This window comes from Silene latifolia, chromosome 10, assembly GCF_048544455.1.
Source record: "Silene latifolia isolate original U9 population chromosome 10, ASM4854445v1, whole genome shotgun sequence".
In the NCBI taxonomy this organism is placed as follows: Eukaryota; Viridiplantae; Streptophyta; class Magnoliopsida; order Caryophyllales; family Caryophyllaceae; genus Silene; species Silene latifolia.
Window position 1 is genome coordinate 15,099,108 of NC_133535.1, and position 20,803 is coordinate 15,119,910.

The 20,803-nt window shown below is 36.8% G+C and overlaps 3 protein-coding genes across 4 annotated transcripts; 2 read left to right on the plus strand and 1 right to left on the minus strand.

The window, feature by feature from the left end:
- The first annotated feature begins 301 nt into the window (after positions 1-301).
- Positions 302-5,226, plus strand: LOC141605238 (putative disease resistance protein RGA1). Of its 2 annotated transcripts, none has more exons than XM_074423932.1 (2): positions 302-662; positions 1,698-5,226. In XM_074423932.1, the coding sequence occupies exon 2, from the start codon at positions 1,747-1,749 to the stop codon at positions 5,116-5,118; it is 3,372 nt and encodes a 1,123-aa protein (XP_074280033.1). In that variant the 5' UTR covers positions 302-662; positions 1,698-1,746; the 3' UTR covers positions 5,119-5,226. The 2 variants fall into 2 exon arrangements, with proteins under 2 accessions (XP_074280033.1, XP_074280034.1); XM_074423933.1 differs by lacking the exon at positions 302-662 and having other exon boundaries at positions 1,941-2,043; positions 2,229-5,226.
- A 196-nt stretch (positions 5,227-5,422) lies between these two features.
- Positions 5,423-7,317, minus strand: LOC141607165 (cysteine-rich receptor-like protein kinase 10). Its single transcript, XM_074426523.1, has 6 exons — positions 7,263-7,317; positions 6,830-6,972; positions 6,549-6,732; positions 6,078-6,288; positions 5,722-5,866; positions 5,423-5,611 (listed from the first exon to the last, which is right to left on the minus strand). Exons 1-6 carry the CDS (start codon positions 7,315-7,317, stop codon positions 5,423-5,425), a joined length of 927 nt encoding a protein of 308 aa, XP_074282624.1.
- A 3,040-nt stretch (positions 7,318-10,357) lies between these two features.
- LOC141605239 (uncharacterized) lies at positions 10,358-19,115 on the plus strand. Its single transcript, XM_074423934.1, has 7 exons — positions 10,358-10,662; positions 12,437-12,475; positions 13,729-13,866; positions 16,227-16,366; positions 16,477-16,586; positions 17,177-17,292; positions 18,512-19,115. The coding sequence occupies exons 1-7, from the start codon at positions 10,522-10,524 to the stop codon at positions 18,953-18,955; spliced, it is 1,128 nt and encodes a 375-aa protein (XP_074280035.1). The 5' UTR covers positions 10,358-10,521; the 3' UTR covers positions 18,956-19,115.
- The last annotated feature ends 1,688 nt before the right edge of the window (positions 19,116-20,803 follow it).

A 20,803-nucleotide genomic window follows, 5' to 3' on the forward strand; every position in this document is an offset into this window, starting at 1 on the left:
AGGAAGAGTCAAGCAAAGTCATCATTCAACAAAGCTTACGTGGTCATAACACTGCTCCGTAATCACACCCGGAACACTTTCAAAAAAATCAGGTAGCTGAAATTTTGGTCAAATAAGCTACTTTGGTCAAATAAACTACCTGAAGTGTCGTGCCAAACGGAGCCTTAAAAATAATAATCACCCCCTTTAAATAACATTTTTCTAAAAAAAAAAATTCCTTTTTATAATTTTTTTATTAAATTATTCCCTAAAATTTATTCTCATTAAAATTTGCATCCATTTTCACTTTCAAGTAAAATTATTTGAATGTGACGAAATTACCTTAGGTCAATATTTAAACATCTCTCCATTTCACTTGTCATTCTATTTTATTCAATTGACATTCAACATTTAATCCCAAAAAATTTCCCAAAATTTTACCCTAATTTGCTTATGGAGTTGTGCCAAGGTGGGGAGTTGTTTGATCGGATTGTGGGTAAAGGGCAGTATAATGAGCGCGAGGCAGCAAAGTTGATGAGCACCATTGTTGCGGTTGTTGAAGCTTGTCATTCGTTGGGGGTTATTCATAGAGATCTCAAGCCTGAGAATTTCTTGTTTAAGAGCATTGACGAGGATTCTCCTCTTCAAAGTAGACTTTGGCCTCTCTGTGTTTTATCAGCTAGGTATTTGTAAATATGCTAAAATTTAATATAAATTGCGAATGAATTGGCTTAAATTTTTGTATTCCAATCATTTTAATTTTGTTTAACCCTAATTTTTGGGTTTTAAACCCCAATTTCCGGGTTCTTAACCCTAATTTCTGGGTTTTAAACCCCAATTTCTGGGTTCATAACCCTAATTTCTTGCTTTATAACCTTTATTTCTGGGTTAGTAAACCTACATTTAAGGGTTAGGAAACTTTAATTTCTGGGTTGTAAACCCTAATTACTGAAAATAAGATGGAACAATCTTACATTAATCGGGAAAAAATATAAGAGAGGCGAGTTGAAATGAAGGAATGAATTGAATAGTTGTATAAGGGAGAGAGAAGACTAAGTATATACTCCGTAAAAGAGTAATAAGGGCAGTTTCATCATAAAATTAGGCTTTTAAACTGAAAATTTGAATTTTGACGGAATATGCCAATGTGAAAATGGGTTAATTTAATAAAAGGTATTTTGACGGAATATGTCAATGTGAAAATGGGTTAATTTAATAAAAAGTTTATGAAATGGACGTTTTTTTTTAGAAAAGTGGTACCTAAAAGGTACTCCGTAGTAATTATTAATTTACTCTATAATATATCGTTTTCAAAGTCGTAAAAGTCATCGCAATTTATTACCCCCATGGCATTAATAGTAAAGTTGTAATTATTGGATTTGGATAATGGATATTTTGTGAGAATTGTGAATTAGTTATGTAGACCTAGATACTTACTGATCACGAGTATTTTTTTTTTCTTTTTCTTTTTCTTTAGTATAGCTAGTTCAAGTTGACCTTTTCCAACGATCAACGATTTATGCTAGTTGCTAGCTGTCTGTAAACTTAATCTGTTTGATTTTAGTATGTACAACTTGCTCATTTTCAATTCAATAATAATGTAAGTAGTTGGCTGCGTTTTCTTGGAAATGAGAGGCTGAGTCTTTGAAATAATCGTCTGATTCATAAAAACATGCTTGCTTCTCATGCAACTTACACAAAATTACACAAAACTGCAGTAATCCTTAACCTCTCATCACCTTGTTGATTGATCAAATTTGTGAACACATGGCTGATATTGGAACACTTCTGAGTGTTGCTCAGACACTCTTCGCCGCACTGGAATGTTCGGAGCTCAAAAAGATGAGGTCCATGTGGGGATATGAATCCGAGCTTAACGACCTCAAGGAAACCGTCTCTACCATTAGGAAAGCGCTCCTTGATCTGGATGCTCAACAAGAGTTATCCAATGAATGCCAAGATTGGATTGAGAAGCTCAAGGATGCTGTTTACGATGCTGATGATATATTTGATGAGTTTGTCGCTTTGGCTAAGCGTAGGGAGAGTGATCTACTGTCGGAAAAGGTACGTGGTTTCTTCTCTCGTTGCAATCCGCTTATCAGAGCTTACAAAATGTCCCAAGGGGTTCGGAAAATCAGAAATAAGTTGGAAAAAATTGCTAGTAATCATAGCAAATATGGTTGTAATAATGTTGGGTACCGGCATGTTAGGAGGAAAATACAAGAGACTGATTCTAATGTAAATGTTAGGGATGTTATCGGTCGAGAGGATGAAGCAAGGGCGGTCATTGATATGTTATCTAGTTGCGATCTTCATGATGTTGGTGTTGTCACTATAGTAGGAATCGGAGGGTTGGGGAAAACCACTCTTGCTAAACTCCTATACAACGATGAGAATGTAAAAAAAGCATTTTCGTTGATGATGTGGGTTTGTGTCTCTGATCAAGATGAAAAGCATTTTGATATGAATTCAATTATTTCGAATATTTTAGAATCAGCCACTGGTGACCGGCATGAAGGTTTTGCGTTGGATTCATTGCAAAACAGACTTAGCGAGACACTAGAAGGTAATAAGTATTTACTTGTTTTAGACGATGTATGGAATGAGAATCGTCTTCAGTGGGAAAAGTTGAGAAGCATTCTAAGGTTAGGTAGAAGGGGTAGTAAAATTGTGGTAACCACTCGTTCTAAAAGAACGGCAGAAGTCATACCCAATGGACATACGTTTGAGCTGAAAGGTTTGTCGGATGATGAGTCTTGGCGTTTGTTTGAAATGACAGCGTTTGGGGACGTGAAGGAAAATGAAAAATCCCCCACATTACTTGACATCGGCATGAGAATTGTTAAAAAATGTGTCAATGTTCCTCTTGCGATAAAAGTGGTCGGGGGTCTTCTTTTCGGTGAGGAGGAAAATACATGGTTATCGTTTCAAGAAAGGGAATTAGTCGATATAAGAAAAGATAAGAATGAGATAATGCATATATTAAAGCTTAGCTATCACTACCTTGAGCCTCAGTTAAAAAGCTGTTTTGCTTATTGTGCATTGTTTCCGAAGGACTTCGTCATAAAAAAGGATATGCTCATTAGTCTATGGATCGCACAAGGATATGTGGTGCCATTCGATAAAGGCCAAAGCGTAGATGATGCAGCTGAGGAGTATTTTTCGATTTTGTTAAGGAAATGTTTCTTCCAAGATACAGAAATGAACAAATATGGAGATATTGTCACATGTAAAATCCATGATTTGATGCATGATGTTTCTCAACAAGTATCTGGAAATGAAATTAGCCTTGGGAAAGACATAACAAGCTTTCAAGATCTTAGAATCCGTCATGTATTTCATATTCAAAGGGAAGGCAGAGTAGGCTCTTTCTCGAAGACTAAGATTCGGTCATATCTTCGAGATAGTTGGAGTGGCTCACTTCCCGTTGTTACATTACTTGCTAACTGCACATACTTGAGGTCGCTAGACTTGCATAACTTGGATATTAAAAGCTTGCCTGACTCGATAGGTAATCTACTGCATTTAAGGTATCTTGATCTTTCCTGGAATCATGGTCTAAATACACTGCCCAGGTCGATTTCGAGGCTACATAATCTTCAAACATTGTGTTTGAAGGATTGCTTCAGTTTACAAGAGCTGCCACAAAGTTTGGGTAATCTGTTGAATCTCAGGCACTTGGATATAAATGGTTGTAAGGGATTGACTTACATGCCTTCAGGTATCGGTAAGTTGAGTTGTCTTTGCGTGTTGACGAGCTTTCTAGTGGCCGACAGTCCTTCGAATGAGAAGCAATGTGTTGGGCAACTTGAAGATCTTAGAGGCCTCACAAAACTAAAAGGCCACCTTAGTATCTCGATCAAAGGGAATCTTAAATATACGACAAAACTTGACGGGAAAGATGGATATTTGAAGAAGATGGAACGTCTCAGGTCTTTACGTATGACCTGGAGCGGAGAGCAGAACAACCGTAGAATTTCTGATGAGGAGGCTCTTTTGGAAGACTTGGAGCCACATACTAATCTTAGAGAGCTAATCTTGATTAGTTACTGTGGCGTGGCAGTTCCAAGGTGGTGGGGACGGGAAGATAATGTCGGTACCTTCCTACCACGTGTTGTTAAGATTGAACTTGAAAATTGTCACGGTTTACAGTCCATCCCGTCACTGGGTAAAATGCATAATTTGAAATTTCTAACACTTAAAAGTTTATTAAATTTGGAATACATCGAGGATACAGGTAGCAGTAGCACATACGCTTCAGCTTCAACTTCAACGTCACAGTTGGTGAAGTTTAGGTTCTTCTCCTCCCTTGAAGAACTTGTTTTGTGGGATCTTCCGAAGTTGCAGGGATGGTGGAGAACAGTGGATTGGGACGGAAGTAGGCAACCAACAATTCCCTGTCTTTCTAAGTTGGTTGTCGGGAGGTGTCCTTACTTGACATCGATTCCTCCCTGTCCAACTGTGAAAATCTTATGTCTTTACTGGTTCAGTAAATCACTACCGATAATATTGGGAAAAGATCACATGGCTGTCCTATCTTCCGACACTTCCCGCCTGTCCTATCTTTCAAGGATTGACATAGCTGGGGCTAAGAATCTTACCTGTTTATCAGAAGTGGCCGAGTTATTGCAAAGTGGCTCCTCTTCATTGCGAAGCCTTACAATTGAGAGCTGCTATGAACTAGAGAGTGTTTCCGGAGGGTTAGATCATCTCAATGCTTTGGAATCCTTGATACTTCATGATGTTCCCAAGTTGGCATTTCCTAAAGAGCAAGACCAAGTCACTGCATGGATGTCATTGCAGCAGAGCCTTCGTTCGTTGGACTTATGTCATCTCCCACAACTTGTAAATCTATCACAGGGGATCCATCACTTGACCTCCCTCCAAACGCTGAAAATCCAACAGTGCGAGAATTTAGACTCTTTGACCTGTTGCATAGGCTCTCTGAAATGTCTCGAGTCTCTTCAACTTATCGGTTGTAGTAAATTGGAATCACTGCCTGAAGAAATGCGCGAACTAGCTTCCTTGAGGAGATTTGAGGTCCGGCGTTGTTCTGATATACTCAAGGAAAGATGTCAAAATCCAAATGGTGAAGATTGGCCTAAAATTCAATTTATCTCCTCTGTTGAAATCAGCTAGGAATAACAAAACCTGTATCCATCTCATCTGTTTAGAAAATTAAGGTCTCAACAAAGAATAATGAAAGCTTTTTTTTTTTTTATATATCCAACAAATAATTCTACACGATTAACACCGAGTAGGCTGTTGGCCTGTTGCACAGATATGATTCTAAACTAAACCGAATGCAGATTGTAAAATACAGCATAGATCTGAATATCCCGTCGACTTGAATTGTCAGTGTTTTGTCAGCCTCCTGAAAAAGAGAGTGAACTTTGAACATCAATGAAGTTCACTAAGGACGTTGTGTTTACAGGTGCTGAAGCTAGCGGGATGCAAGATCACTTGTAAGCATCAGAATCACGTCTGTCATGGTCGGTCTTAGTGTTTTATCTCTAGCGACACACAAACTTCCTATGTGAATGCATGTTATCACGTCAGCCTCCGGGCACTTGACACTTAACTCAGGCTTTATCAATTGCGATAAACGACCCTCCTCACGTATCTTCAGTACCTTGCAGAAAAAAGATACATGGTAGAAGCTTTACAAGTTCAGCCTTTCTGTTCAAGTAGAATATATACGAAGTAATAAATAGTACAACTTCTACGCGTGTTAAGGCTTACTTGCTGGTGAAAATCTGTTAGGGACTGGTATGATTCCCCAACTCTTAGATTGCTTAAAGCTTCCAGTATTAGGATACCAAAGCAATAGACGTCGGATTCATTAGAGTACTCTCCTGCTGAACAGTATTCAGGGGCAGAGTGCGCGCTGCAAGAAGTACAACAATATGCCTTGTCAAAACATGCTAGTGCATCAATATTTCCCGCAACTCTGAAAGTAGCGGGACAGTGATTTTGAGTAGAGAGGACAGATTGAAGGGTTCCGACACGAAAGGTAAGTCCAGACAGAAACTTCTAAGGGAAAAAAAACAAGCAATTGGGTATTCAAATCATACTATGATCCATTCGATATCGCAAACCAAGCATTTCCAAGCTGAGCTGATTTTCGACAGAACCAGCTTATAGCATAATCGACTATCTTAGGATTCATATCTTCATCCAATAGAACATTGCTAGTTTTGAGACCAGTATGTAAAACTCCGTCTTGATGAAGATATTCAAGTCCTTTTGCGACTCCCAGAATGATCTTGTACCATGTCTCCCAGTTTAATTGTACACGTTTGCTGGGATCTGCAGCTCATGTTTTACGGGAGTTATACCAAATAAACTTAAATTGTATCGGAAAAATCATATTTCCGTCCATATTTAAGTACTTATATTGTCTCAGTTTGACTTTGATGGTAAAAAAATATGAATTTTGTAAGATAATTTTTACATGTAAAATAAATCAGACATTTAGATAGCATTAACACGAATAACATTTGATCATACAAGTTAAATGAGAACAATAAGTGAGATGAAGGTTGTACCACGCAAAATTGAGTCAAGACTTGCATTTGGCATAAACTCGGAAACCAGCATATATTTATTTCCTTCTGAACAAAATCCGAGATGTTTAACCAGATTTGGGTGCTGCAATCTGGCCACAACGCTAAACCAATTCATAAATACTTCCGCATCTATGTTACAACTTAGCCTCTTGATGGCTATTTCTTTTCCAGATTTAAGAGTTCCCTGTGAACACATATTAAAGCCGAATTATTGAGGAAATAGTACTAAGATCTTGATAGCAAATAGTCTTTATTATTATTGATCAAACGGATTAAACCACCTTGTAAACCACCCCGAATTTTCCTTCACCAATCTTATTTGAAACTGAAAAGTCTGCTGTTACCAATTTAATGGTAGCGAAATCAAATCTAACCAATTCTGCATTTGTAAGTCCGTCTACTTCTGCCTTCTGTTTTTCATCCGCTGTACACCACAGAATGCTCGAATATCAATTCCTCGATATATTTTCATTTCGTAGTTATTTTAGATTCGGATCAACCAGTAGATGCTAAAATGGTCTTGCGCAATTGAATTTAAAATCCATACCCTTAAACTTAATCGCAATGACACTTGACACGTACGTTTAAAAATCAAGGAGTACGTACTCTCGACTATATCGAAGTGGCAACAAGCCAACAACAACATTACTCAAATGCCGCCAAAGCTCCAACCGTGGCAAAATGAAGGTGCAAAAATAGAGTACAGTTACGTACCCTTTTTCCGGTACAACGAGAAACATGCGCGAAAAGTTGCCAGTAACTTCAGCATTTTCCTATACGCAAGAAAAGAAAACAATTACTGCAATTTACATGGTTAATGTGAGCTTTAATTCTTAAGACGGAAATATCTATCTTCTGAAGTCGGGAAATACCGAAATATGATCTCGTTCCTGAAACTAATTAAGAATTTGTGAGTAACAGTTAATAGATGCTTCAAAGTTCAAAGCTACAGACGTTGAGGCGTTGACTTAGACAGTAGGCCATGACTCCATGAGCGGAAGCCGCGTACTTCTAGCCGCCAGACATCAACACAATTTGGGTTGAGTAACTTAAGATTCGAACCAGATATATAGACCGGACAGAATCATTCGGGTTTGGACCGAAATCGGTTCAAATTATTTTAGGTTTTAAGATCGACCGGACCAAATATTGAGGGTTCAGTCGGGTCCAGACTGAAACTTTTAAGTCCAGTCTTCGCTCCACAAAATTTACGCTTTCGGTCCTGGGCCAGATTCGGATTAATCTTATCTTGGACCATGCTTACCCTTGCTAAGAATGGGATATTGGCATGAATAAAAAAACCACTAATTAGTAATCATCGACAATATTTAATATTTAATGAATTTTTAAAATTTTCCCTTCCGACCCAAACATTTCAATCAAACTATCGACAAACAATTTAATCGACAAATCAAAACTAACAACTAATATCAAATGAAAAACAATTAACGAACCTTAAATTTGATCAAGGAATCGAAAAACGTTAAGTTAATTGACATAAAACGAGTCATTTTTTTTTCTAAAATCAAAACAACGAATTACTAAGTAAAACACCGCTACACTAATCGACGTAAAACGAATCAATTTTTTTAAAAAAAATCAAAACGACGAATTATTAATCGTGAAATGTAACTAATTAACGTAAAACGAATCGATTTTTTTCTTTAGAAAAAAAGGCTTGGATAATAAGTTGAGGGAATTAATTGGACTTAACTAAACTACTGATTTGAACTTAAGCGAACTGAAATAATAATAATAATAATAATATTAATATCAATATTAATATTAATACTAAAATTAAATATTATTATTATATTATATTATCAATAATAAAAATATAATATAATAATACGATATAACAATAACAATAATAAAAATAATCACATAAGTATGAATATTGATGGGGCATATTCTGCACCCGCTGACCGAGTCAACATATTGAGCAAGGTCAAAGATATCCACAGCAAGTCAACGTCTTAGACAGCCTAACCAACGCAGCCTGTCGACCTGTCACTTGGGTCTCGGCTAGGCAACTAGCCAGCCGGGAGGCATATCCGCGTACTCATATCCAAGACCCCTCGGCATGGAGTCAACCAGGTCCGCCGGCCTGCCATGGGTCCATCGGCCGAGGGTAGATCGGTCTTTCCACCTGCTCTGCCACTTGGCCACTTGGCCACTACGTGACAAAAGGTGAAAGTCTATAAATACTCATCAACCCTCATTGAGAAAACGATCCAAATAATCCACAATTCACCCTAATACTCACCATAAATCTGGTATAAACTCCCTTATCTCTCTACAATATACTTTGTCAAGTAACACACAACTTAATCTCTTTAAGTTTACTGACTTGAGCGTCGGAGTGAGTTCGCTCGGTACCAAGCCGAGCCCTCAGTTTGTTCATTGTTTCAGGAGAAGCCGAAAGGAAGAGTCAAGCAAAGTCATCATTCTACAAGCTTACGTGGTAACAAATCCTACTCCGGAATTACACCCGGAACAAATATTAATGATAATAATAATAATAATAATAAAACAAGTATGATAAAAATATAAATATAATAATGATCAATATAAATATTAATTAAAAAAAATACTTTAACTAGGTGTCAGTTAAACTCCATGTGCTCATTAACCTCCTTATCGACTTTATCCCGACTTGCTACTTCTAAGAGTTCGACTTACTTCACTTTGTTTGTTGAGTGTAGGTTTTGTTACTGTGATTGGTGGTTGTGATGCCGGGTTATTTTCCCATTTTGCGAATTTCTAATTATTTTGATCATTCGCTAAGAGCGGGTGAAGTGTCACTCAGGGAACAAAGACATGGACTTTCAAAATCCGTCATTGCCAAAAAAATGAACGTATAAGATGTGTTGATTGGGAGACTCTATGTCAAGGAGATCCAAATTTTTCTTGAAGGGATGAGCGACCCGACATTGCTGATGACTAAAGATCAACAACCTTCGTTGAATAAAGAAGTTGAAGCCACGACGAGCAAGTCAAACCTTAAGACGATCGGAACTATGCTGACTCAACAAGAGAGTCTCGCCGATGCAGAGTCAGAGATTTGAGTGTCGCCAAGGACAGCAACAATTTGAGTGGGGAGTCCAGTTCGAGCCCGAGCATTTCCTTTATGACTTATGTATTTCCATTCTCGTGTTTACATTTTATTTGAACTCTAAGATTACTTGATGTGTGTCGAATTTTGGAGTTCGCTCTTTAGTTTAAGATATGTTTTCAGTTTTTAAAAACATATCACTATTTTGCACTTTGTAATGTTTTCTAGTGCCACACGTGTTATAAAATTTGTCTTTATATGGAGGGTTAGTCAATTCAATGAAAATTGCTTGCTACATTTTTAACTTGATATTGGTTGTCTCTTGCTTTCAATAATTATGCTGTTTATTTTTATTGCATTCGTGTGTTGGGGCCGTTGACGATCATGAGTAGGATTACCGACACACCCCCAAATCCATAAAAGTGTGTTATTGGGGCGATCTCTCATTAGCACGATACTCTTGTTACTTGCATTCTTGCCTTGGTGTTGGGCAAGGCTACATGCCACAATCCTGCAAAAGCAGTGGACTATGACACCGTCACAAGCTTGTGACGGATACCGTTTTCTCTCACAAAATACTCATGAGAGGTGACTGGTGAAGCATATGGAGGGGTGCCTCACCTTGTTCCCTCTCCCTTTTTATGAGAGGCCTTTAGCTTGTGACGGGATTAGCTCGTCACAAGCAAGACGCTTTGTAAATAAATTGGAGAACAATTCTCATTACGTAATTTTGCTGAGTTTCCTTTTCTTTGCGAGTCCTTGGTTAGTTGGTCGTAGACTCGTAGGTGGTGAGGACCGTTTCCTCGAAACGTCATATGCTAAGCCCGCTGGGTTTTTAAAAGAAAAAAAAAAAAACCCTGCAAAATCTTAGGGTATCTCTCTCTCTCTCCCCAGAAAATCGCAAGATCATCGGAAGAAATGGCGGAAGAAGATGAAGTAAGAATGGAAGTTGAAGCAGTAGAATCCGTCTATGGCGACGATTGTATTGTCCTCAACACATTTCCTCCTCTTCTTCGTCTCCACCTCAAACCTCGTACTGCCGAAGTTCATTCTCAGCAGGTTGTCCCTCTTTTTAATTTCCCGCAATTTTCATTTTTCTGTTTTGATTCAATTCTAATTCTTTCGATTGTAAATCGCCTTATAGAGTTATAGGCATGTTCGTTGGCTTGATTTGATTTAGGTGGTAAAGTTTGGGATTGTGCCGGAGAGTCAAAGAGTTAGTTCCGAGATGAGTTCGATTTAGTTTTAGGCGGATGTCAATTAGTTTAGCTGGTAAAGACGGGGTTATGCCGAGAAAGGCGGTATTGCTGTAATTTTAACTAGAATCCCCATCCATTTAGCTACCTATTAATCAACTAAAGAACTAAACCAACAAGTAATTATCCTCGTAGTATTGGCTAGTCTTGTAATAAAGTTATCATGAGATGGCGAGTTCAGTGCATACATTAGTTTAGAAGAACATGTCTTGAAGCGACCATTATCACATAAGATTAGTTGTAGAACTACTAAGTATATGTCCATAGATTGTTAGGCTGCTACGTAAATGTATCGTGTTCTTTGGATAGAGAATCCGCAACTAAGAGAATTAAGCTATAGATGACACGGGTAGGGTTCTACAGTATTAGCATTGTTTGGAATGAATGTTGACAGACTTGTAAATCACCGATTGTGGAACTTATTATCTTTTGAATCACTATTGGTTCATCTTTTTCCTCCTTTTTTAGTGGTATCGCTAAATGCCAGTTGCCAATAAGAGTAGACCGAGGAAAACAAACTTGAACTCGAAAAATCTTATCTGAAATATCCAAATTGATATCTGATCGAAGACTCTGAATTAGGGACCTTAATTGCACCCAGAAAATTGCTTCTCCTTGAAGCAAGTTGAAACTGCAATGATTTCCGCATACCTGAAAAAGAACTTTGATTGAATCTGAAACAATTTCGACCGGACCAATTTTACCCGAATCAAAGGAAACACATTTTCTCCTATATATATTGTCCATATATGAGTTGCAACATTAATTCTTGATATAACAATAATAATTTGAAATATTACAAATATTCTCCTCCCTCCCATTCTATGTATCCATACCATTTAGAATGGGCAGAAATATTAAGGAAGTGGCTTAATTGTGTATTGTGTGAAAGTTTACTGAGGTTCCCTTGCCCCCTCATCTACTCAATACCCACCCATTCCTCACCTATCATTGTAAGTAGTGTCACCCACCCACCCCGACAAGGTCCATGCTGCCAGCGTTGTCATCCTCACCGGCTTCAGACACCCTCTCCCCACCAACAGCTTTTTCTGACCCATTCCCCGCCGTCGAACACCTCACCACAACACTCTATACACCGGCGTCAGAAAACCTTCTTTTCTAGCTCCCCCGACTGTAGACCATCACAACACTCCCCACTACCCCACGTCAGATCAACACCAGTCGATCCCTCTTTGTTGACCTCCACAAGACCACAACGTTGCTCACCAACCTTCACCAAGAAATCCCCACCCGAACCCCAAATACTTTACAACCTCGAAGACGACAACCACATAACACCCTGAATGAATGTGATTGTCCGAGATGAACTTGAACTGACTAAGTGAAATCGAAATTGAGACTCATTCGAATCATTATATCCTATTTGAGTTAGCTCAAACTAAACGACCCCCCTTTTGTCAGACCTTTAGAAGGGATGTTAACAGTGATCAAAGGAGAAGCATAACTGCATAACAGTTTGTATTGCAATATTGAGTTAAAAAATTTCTTTGCATGCTTTTAACTTTATTATTTGCTGTCCAGAGTTAGTGAGCTATTTGTGCTTTTTTCATATCTAGTTTGTGGAAGCAACCATCGAGATACAAGCAGGTGCACAGGTATATTATTATACTAATACTTCTATAATCCTTTTTTATGTTTTCATTATTGTTAAGCTTCTGCCATGTTTGGTTTGGTCAAATTCTGTGTTTCATTGACTAGGCAAATAGTATAATGTAGCATGTGACAGAAGTGAAATTACATATATATGTAACATGTGTATTTATGTGTATCACAATTGTGCCTTAGATTTGCAGTAATTTTGGCAGTGGTTTAATTTCTCCAATTCTTGTGCTTTCTAACTGACAAAATGCATCAGTGTCTTCAATCGACAAATATTGGTCAAACTTGAAGGTGGGACTGGATTATTCAATGTATATTTGGGATGATGTGAGTGACTGATTCTTATAATTACTTGTAACCAGGTGAAGTATGCGCTAGAATAGTGTTGGAATTCGACACTTAATTGTGTAACTTAACTTGTTTAAGTTATAAGTTACTATATGTTAAATGTTATTAAACTAAGAGGGAGTTGTAAAGAGCATATGCATTAATTGCTAAGGGGAGTTTAAAGTCACGTAAGTTGTATAAATAGGCTTATGTACAATGTGATATGTTGTGCAGTCTTGTGCTCTCATTGAGTGTTATAAGGTCTCACCATATGAGATCAGATCTCTTACATCCTCCCCTACAATTATAAAAGTGTATCACTCCAATTTATATAAATGATCTGTGTTGGTGATTTTTGGGTTCACGATACTTCCGCTGCCCAAATTCTAACAAAAAGTTTCTTTAATCTCTGGGTGTTGCTACTTGTGAATTGTGATTTGTCACTCTAGGTAACTTATGTGTATGTGATGCTGATTGATGAGTAGTCATGCCAAAAACTAACTGACCTAACAGCCTGACTCGCCTTTTTAGGGTCATCATATGATTTTTTTTGATCTGTTATCAAAATGAAAATAACTTGTAAATTTCAGGCTTAAGGCCAGTGTCAAACCACCCAACAGAATCAATTGCACCCAAAATAGATGAAATTATGCAGACTGTAGTTTTAAACAATTTAAAATCAAATTACAAGTTCGGAGAATTGATTTTTTTTTTTTTTATAATAATTCCAAATTAAGACTTTATCGTCATAAATGGCTAGGAAGAGTATCTCATCTCCTCTACTGCTGCTGTGGTGATGATTATAGTTAATTTATTTTATTTTGTTCTTCAACGTTTGTGTTTCATCCTTGATGCATTGATGACCCAGTTAACTTTTCTATTTTCTGGTGGAATCTAACCTGGCTTCATTCATTCTTGGCAGTATCCCAGTGATCCGCCTTATATTGATATCATAAGTTCTAAAGGTCTTGATGAGAAAAGACAAAAGTATCTGAGTACTTGTTTGCATAACAAGGCTCGTGAACTTGAATCTTGTTTGATGATTGTATCACTTTGTGAGGTAAGCTTCAATTTTTAGGCAGATATCCAATGCACAAGAAGATAATGCTGTATCTTGTTGCATCCACTAAAATATATTGTGAGCCCTGAATTTTGTCTATGGTGTTTGAATTTCATGTGGGTAAAGCTGTTTTATGCCTTCAGATGTTTAATTTGGTTTTCTCTTGAGCTCTATGTGCGATTTATCTTCTTCATTTATCTATATCTCACTTCAAGCATCTATCATACGGCGATGTTCATACCAGAAAAAGGATCAGTATGCAGAATAACTGATAACTTGTCCACGAGACTTGCTTGAAGATTAAATTCACATTTTCATGATCATACAAGTGATTAGAACATTGTTTATATGTTTCCCATTCCTCTTTCTTTCTCTTTTCTTCTTTTGAAATCTTATTTTATGATGAACCTGTTTGGATAACGCTAATGTCTTATAATGGCATCATTGAAGAGTGTTGATCTTTGTTTCAATATTTCTTTTAGATAAGTTTTTCGACTGGATCTTAGAGGTGATTGTTCTATATGTGCCCCCTTTATGTTGTATCTTTACTCATGGATGTTTCTACACATGTTTCTTGATCCAACCTCTTAGCCAAACTTTCCAGTCTTGTCAGGATCATTCTGGTTTAGGATGACGGGTTAGTGTTCAATAGTGCTTATACTTTACTGACAAAATGTCGATCTAAAAGGTAAATATTTGAGCAAGGTCACAAGTTCATGCCTCACTAGGAGCACTTGAGATTTGGGAAGGAATCACCCGAACTTCACCCTTCTCCTTAAGCCACCTGTCCAGACTTTGGCCTCTGGCTATATGTAGTTTATTATATACAATGAACATGATAGAAAACAGAATAGTTGCAATTTATTAGCTGAAAACAAATTCATTAATACGGGTGTTGAAAAATTTGTGGGAATACGAAACAATTGGATGGGAAAGTAGAAAGGAGGGCGTTAGATGGTTATTGTATAGTTACGAGGCGTGAAGTAAGGCTACTAATTTACTAATTTAAGTACTTAGGCATGCGTATTTTATAAACTACTCCGTATATAAACTCACCCCGCATATACAGAATTGTTCCACCATTAAAAATTTAAAATTAAAAATGTTCCAACACATCCAAAAAGAGGAGGAAATGAAAGCAGTTTATGTTGATATAAGCCTTGCAACTTATTTTCTGTGTCATGTCTCTCCACATTCCTATTTCTATCAATTAAAAGGTAAACTTAAAAAATTATTTAGATTGTATTATGCTTTTAGATAGCCTTACTGAATTGCTATGTCGTCGTCTGATATATATATGACTTCTACTTTTAAAGTCGAGGCAACCGGAATGATAATGTTATTGCTGTTGCATTATGCTAATTATTTATTCGTCTATTTAGGAATATTTACTCTTTGATTATTGTTTAAATTTCAATCAAAGGTTTAGATCAAAGCATCCCATTATAAAACAAACAAGACGACACAATGTTTCCATCAAAGTTTTAGTTCTTTTCATAGAGAAACAACCATAAGTATGCAACCTATTTGAAGTTTATTTTTTTCACATTTCGGTTTTAGTCATAATGGAAAGTATATCGAGGTAGGAATAAATCTTAAGCGCATTGATCTTGATCTTGCCAAATTTTTGTGTAAAACTTGTAATGCTCCTTGACAATTTGCTATATAATTACACGTGCAATATATATGAGTAGAGATTGGATGAGTTCAAATTTAAACAGTAATAAAAGAGTAAATATTCCTAAATGGGCGAATAAAAAATTAGCATAATGCAGCATTAATAACATTATCATTCCGGTTGCCTCGACTTTAAAAGTAGAAGTCATATATAGGCTATCTAAAAGCTCTAAGTAATTTTTTAAGTTTATCTTTTAGTTGATGGAAATAGGAATTTGGAGAGACATGACACAGAAAATAAGTTCTTAGGCTTGTATCAACGTAAATTGCTTTCATTTCCTCTTCTTCTAGGATGTGTTAAACCATTTTTAATTTTAATGGTAGAACAATTCTGTATATGCGGAGTGAGTTTATATACGGAGTAGTTTATAAAATACGCATGCCTAGGTACTTAAATTAGTAGCCCCACTTTATGCGTTGTAACTATACAATAACCATCTAATTCCCTTCATTCTAATTTCCCATCCAATTGTATTGTAGTTTGCATGGTTCAGAGATTTCTTTGTTAAACATTCACCTATAGTGATTTGAATTCTTGGCTATGTTACTCTAATTGATTTGAATGCATTTTTGTCGTATAGCTGATTGATATATTTGCTTCTATTATGAATATATTATAGTAATTTCATTTCGGTGTAATGTTATCCTTGGAAATCAATTTACTATGCCAATTGTGGCCGCAGGAAGCTGTGGAGACTCTCTCAAGCATGAACCACCCTGAAGGAGACTGTCCGTTGTGTTTGTATCCTTTGCTTGCAGAAGATGAGCTCAATAAATCACAGCCATTTATGAAGTTGATGTCTTGCTTCCATTGTTTTCACTGGTAAAGCGTCCATTGGCATCCTTTGAAGTTCTCCATGTGCTATTATCAACATCGTTGATTTCTATGAGCTGTTGAAAACTTGCTAAAATAGTTTGCTTTTATCTTTGCAGCGAGTGCATTATAAGATGGCTGAAATGGTTTCTAAGACAAAAGGAAGCCAATCACCAAAACTCGAGTACTGATTCATCTCCCCTTGATGATGAATTCTGGCAGACTTCAGGCAAGATATTACAGTGAAATACTGCATAGTAAATATTTGTATATGTTTTTCAAAATCTCTCATGCATGTCCATTTGTCCTGTGACGAGTCATGTTCTCCGGCTCTTCCCTTGTCTAGTGTGAGAACTATAAGAAACTCCTCATTCTACATCCCTTTTTTATCTATCTCGGTTGCTCCTGAGTTTATTAGTCTCCTCAAATTTGTATGCTTCACGGTCCACATTCTGCTTGTATCTATTATGATGAGAGATTGAGGAGTTTTTAGTTTTGGATCAAAATTAATTAGCTGGCACTTTGGAAATTTTCCATCCTGTTATATGGCCTGTCCTTATCAGTACCATGCCAGTCTGTGCGGCTACCCTGTTTACAATGGAGCACCTGCACCGTAGAGAATGAAGCTGAGTAGCTGCATAGACTTCTTAGAGTTCCTTTTGCCGTATGGATACATCATTACCCCAGTGCGGGAGTGCCTCAATGGCTCCCGCAAATTGCGGGCTAAGGGGGGTTGGATGTACGCAACCTTATCCCGTTATTTAATTCCTTCAACTAATTCCCACATCTAAATTTCAAACTGTTGATATCAATTACCAGATTTACGAGAAATGATGGGGAAGAGTACCGGAAACTGTCCTGTCTGTCGCACAGTCTTCCTTGCTAAAGACATTGAACATGTTCTCAATTTAGTGGGCTCTCATAATATAAACTCGGTATGTAGCATAAATACTGCTTTTGTTTAGTTTTTTGTTGACTGCCTGATTAAGGGATGAGCCTGTTATCGCACTCTGCATTATGAATTTAAGCGGGGAATATAAATTGTTTAACTAGAGAAGAAGTATAAGAAACAGGCCATAAATGGAGAAATGTGAAAAATAAGGATGGAAATGTGATGCCATTTTGCAGGCCTGTATTATAGCAAGGCCTGTATTATAGCAAGTTCGCCCCAGAACTGTGGCCCAATGCGTACATGAGCCTGACTGACAACAAAACAATGTTTATATTGCATTTGCTGTCTTTCATTTACAATGAAAGAATTGTAGTCCAGTGGCAGCAAACTGTAGATTAATTCACATTGGTGGTGAGGGGTCTTGGTTCGAGTCTTGTATTACGCATGTCTTTTTTTTGTTTATTTTTATGTTTTTGTATTTTGTGGTTGCTATTTCGATAGTAAAAAAATCATTGAGATCCCGACTTTGACTTTACTATTTATCTAATTATTATTAGTGGTTTGTTACTTCTAAAATTGTGGTTTTCATAAAAAAGAGCTCATTTACCGTAACTTTCGTTTGATGGCTGTACGATTTTTATGGGTCTTGAACCAACACATGTTTTTTATCTAACTCAAGATATTTGAGATTTTGAAAAAAAAAATAAGTTTTCTTTAGACTCGGGAACAAAAATATTGTTTTTGTAAAACCTAAAAAATATAAAACGATTTTAATAAGGGCCTCCCAATAATATTTGGCACCGGGCCTCCAGATTTCATTAGACGGCCCTGCCGTGTTGTCCCGAATTTGATAAAATGTCAGCAGTGGTGGGAGTAATATTTTAACATGTGGTGTGTGCAATGATTTAAGGAATACATAATACTCCGTATTTGCTATTCATCCCATTAGCCCACTGACCGCCTGCCCTGCTATATATAAAAGGGCGGGTGAGGGCACAAGTTTATTCTCGAATGAAGCAGGTGGAGTCTGACATACCAGCCTGCCCGACAAAATTAGTCATATTGACCCAGACCATGCCTGACTCGAGCCTGCAAATGACCACCATAAGTTACTATCGGCATGTTCTCCATGGATTCTGCTTGGCAAGACTCTCCAATTACGTACAGTAGTTTTACCTGTCATATGATGCTTAAACCGACACTCTTTTTATCTTCTATTTTTCATTTAACTCTAAAATTCTGTTTATTTTCTGTAATGTCAGGATATTGAAGAGAATGAAGATAAGGAGGAACTCCTTAATTGTCCTCTTGAGACGAGTAGAAGACACAAGTTTGAGGAAATCTTGGAGCTCCAGAAAGAGCATTGTGGCTTGATCGAACCGCCTAAAGACAACATATTGTTTTCCCGTCTTTCCCTCGAGGACTTGGTCGTCGAACCTGACACAGCGACTAATGGTGAAGTCATTGAGCCACAAGAGACTGGTCAAATAGACAGAGAAGCGGAATCAGGTGGTTCATCGAACCAGACCCATCAACAATCAAAGCGACGTCAAAGTGGTCATATGGCTCACACCGCCACTGTAGAACCTGGATGTAGCCGATCACACACTCGGCCTTCCACGGGTCAGCACCAGCGTTCTGGTCCGAGAAAACAAGGTAGGAGTAATTCTAAGGTGCCACCTCAGCAGTGGAGTAGGAAGGAATGACAGACTTTCAGGTTCCTTTACAAGGCTTATATAAATTGTTTGTTGTGCATATCGGATCTTGTCAATTGGAAATTAACAGTGGAGTGGAATTCTTTGCCATTTTGGTCTATATATATGATTTTACCGGGTTTTTGTTCAATTTCCCGGCATATTTTACCCCCATTTTTTCGTTATTGTGTGAAATTTTTATATTTTGATTCAATGAGAGTTTGTCAAACATGAAACAGTTTTAGAGAAGGCATAATTGAACTGGCAACCTTAACATTTTCAAATGATAGTTGTTGGAAATGTCCAGGGAAAAGCATAATTATGGGTTAAAACATAAGTAAATACTAAATAGGTCTCATGTTCAAGCATCCGACCTCGCTTGCATGATTTGCGACTGTCACCTACGGCTTACCTACTATGCGTGTGCTGAAAAAGTAGTTATTGCGGGGTGGCAGGGTGGCTTATATCCAATAGTTTAGCGCATTTTATTCCTTGGAGCTGGGTCACTGTTTTTTTTGTCTCGGTGTTTTGCCTTTCGACGTTGTTGCTTTGGTGGACGACTGATTTACGCAATTATTAGTAAAGCCCTTTAGGGTTTTCTTCAAAAAAAAAATATTTGTTTCGCTAAAATCTATATGTACGGAAAAAAAATATCACAAGACACGTACACTAAGGGAGTAGAATATAAGCTACAATTATAACATGATAAAAGCGTCACAATCTTTATTAATACTTATCGCTATTACAATAAGTGTAATAATATAGATAGGGCACAAGACCAACACAATAAGACACAAATAAGAAACGACGAAATTCTAACCTCATATGATATCAATTATTCGTTTCCTTACAATAACACGACTGAAAAAAAACTCGTCCTAACTTAGGAAAAAGAAATTAGTTATCCTAAATAGAGATAGTAAGGCTCCCTCCTTGGCATGTGATTGTCAATTTAGTACCTTTTTTAAGATTCCTACGTCGGACATAGTTCTCCCAACTATTAGGGCCTTCAGTCCTTCCAATAGCACAATAACACTCGTTTCCATAAACATTTTGCATCAACATTTCTCCAATATACCCTAATTGTGCATCATACACATCTATTGTTGTAGAACCTCTACTAATTCCATTTTTTTGGTAGGGTTTCAAAGTATCGCGAATGTGATTCGAGAAATGTTCGTGCTTTATTTTTAAAAAACTTGCGAAACCATTGAATTCTACCTCGAAAGCCATAACTATTTACTAATAATAAGAATAATTAGGTTAAGTTTTGTATATACACCATGCAAAAGATTAGGGTTTTATATTTATACACATTTCGTATGTAATTATGTATGTGTGTATAGCATAATTTATAGATTTTTTTATTTTATTTTCTTGTATAAATTTGGAAGCATATAATTTTCAAAAATGCAAATATATGAACTTGAATGCTTTTGCTGATACTTAATTGCAAAGATTGTACGTATGGAAATATTTAGATGTGATAATATTTAAAATTATTGTGACAAAATTAATACATCTATTGTGTCGGGTCGGGTTCATATCCATTTTTTTTGGTTGGTTCATATAATGTTTTCGGTTTGTGTCATTTTTGACACTTATAATAATAATAATATATTATAGTCAATAATATATTACCGTCAATTATTATGCTCCAATATGGAATATTATAATATAGCCGTCAAATAATTGCTGTCAATCTTCATTCTATCCTAGGCAATAATAAATATATACACGGAAAATCCCAGCAAATTAAGAACAATAAAATGACAGTTTTATACACTATACAATATTATTTTAGGCAATAATAAATATAATTCCTTACATTTTAACAATAAATTAAATTCACATTCAATT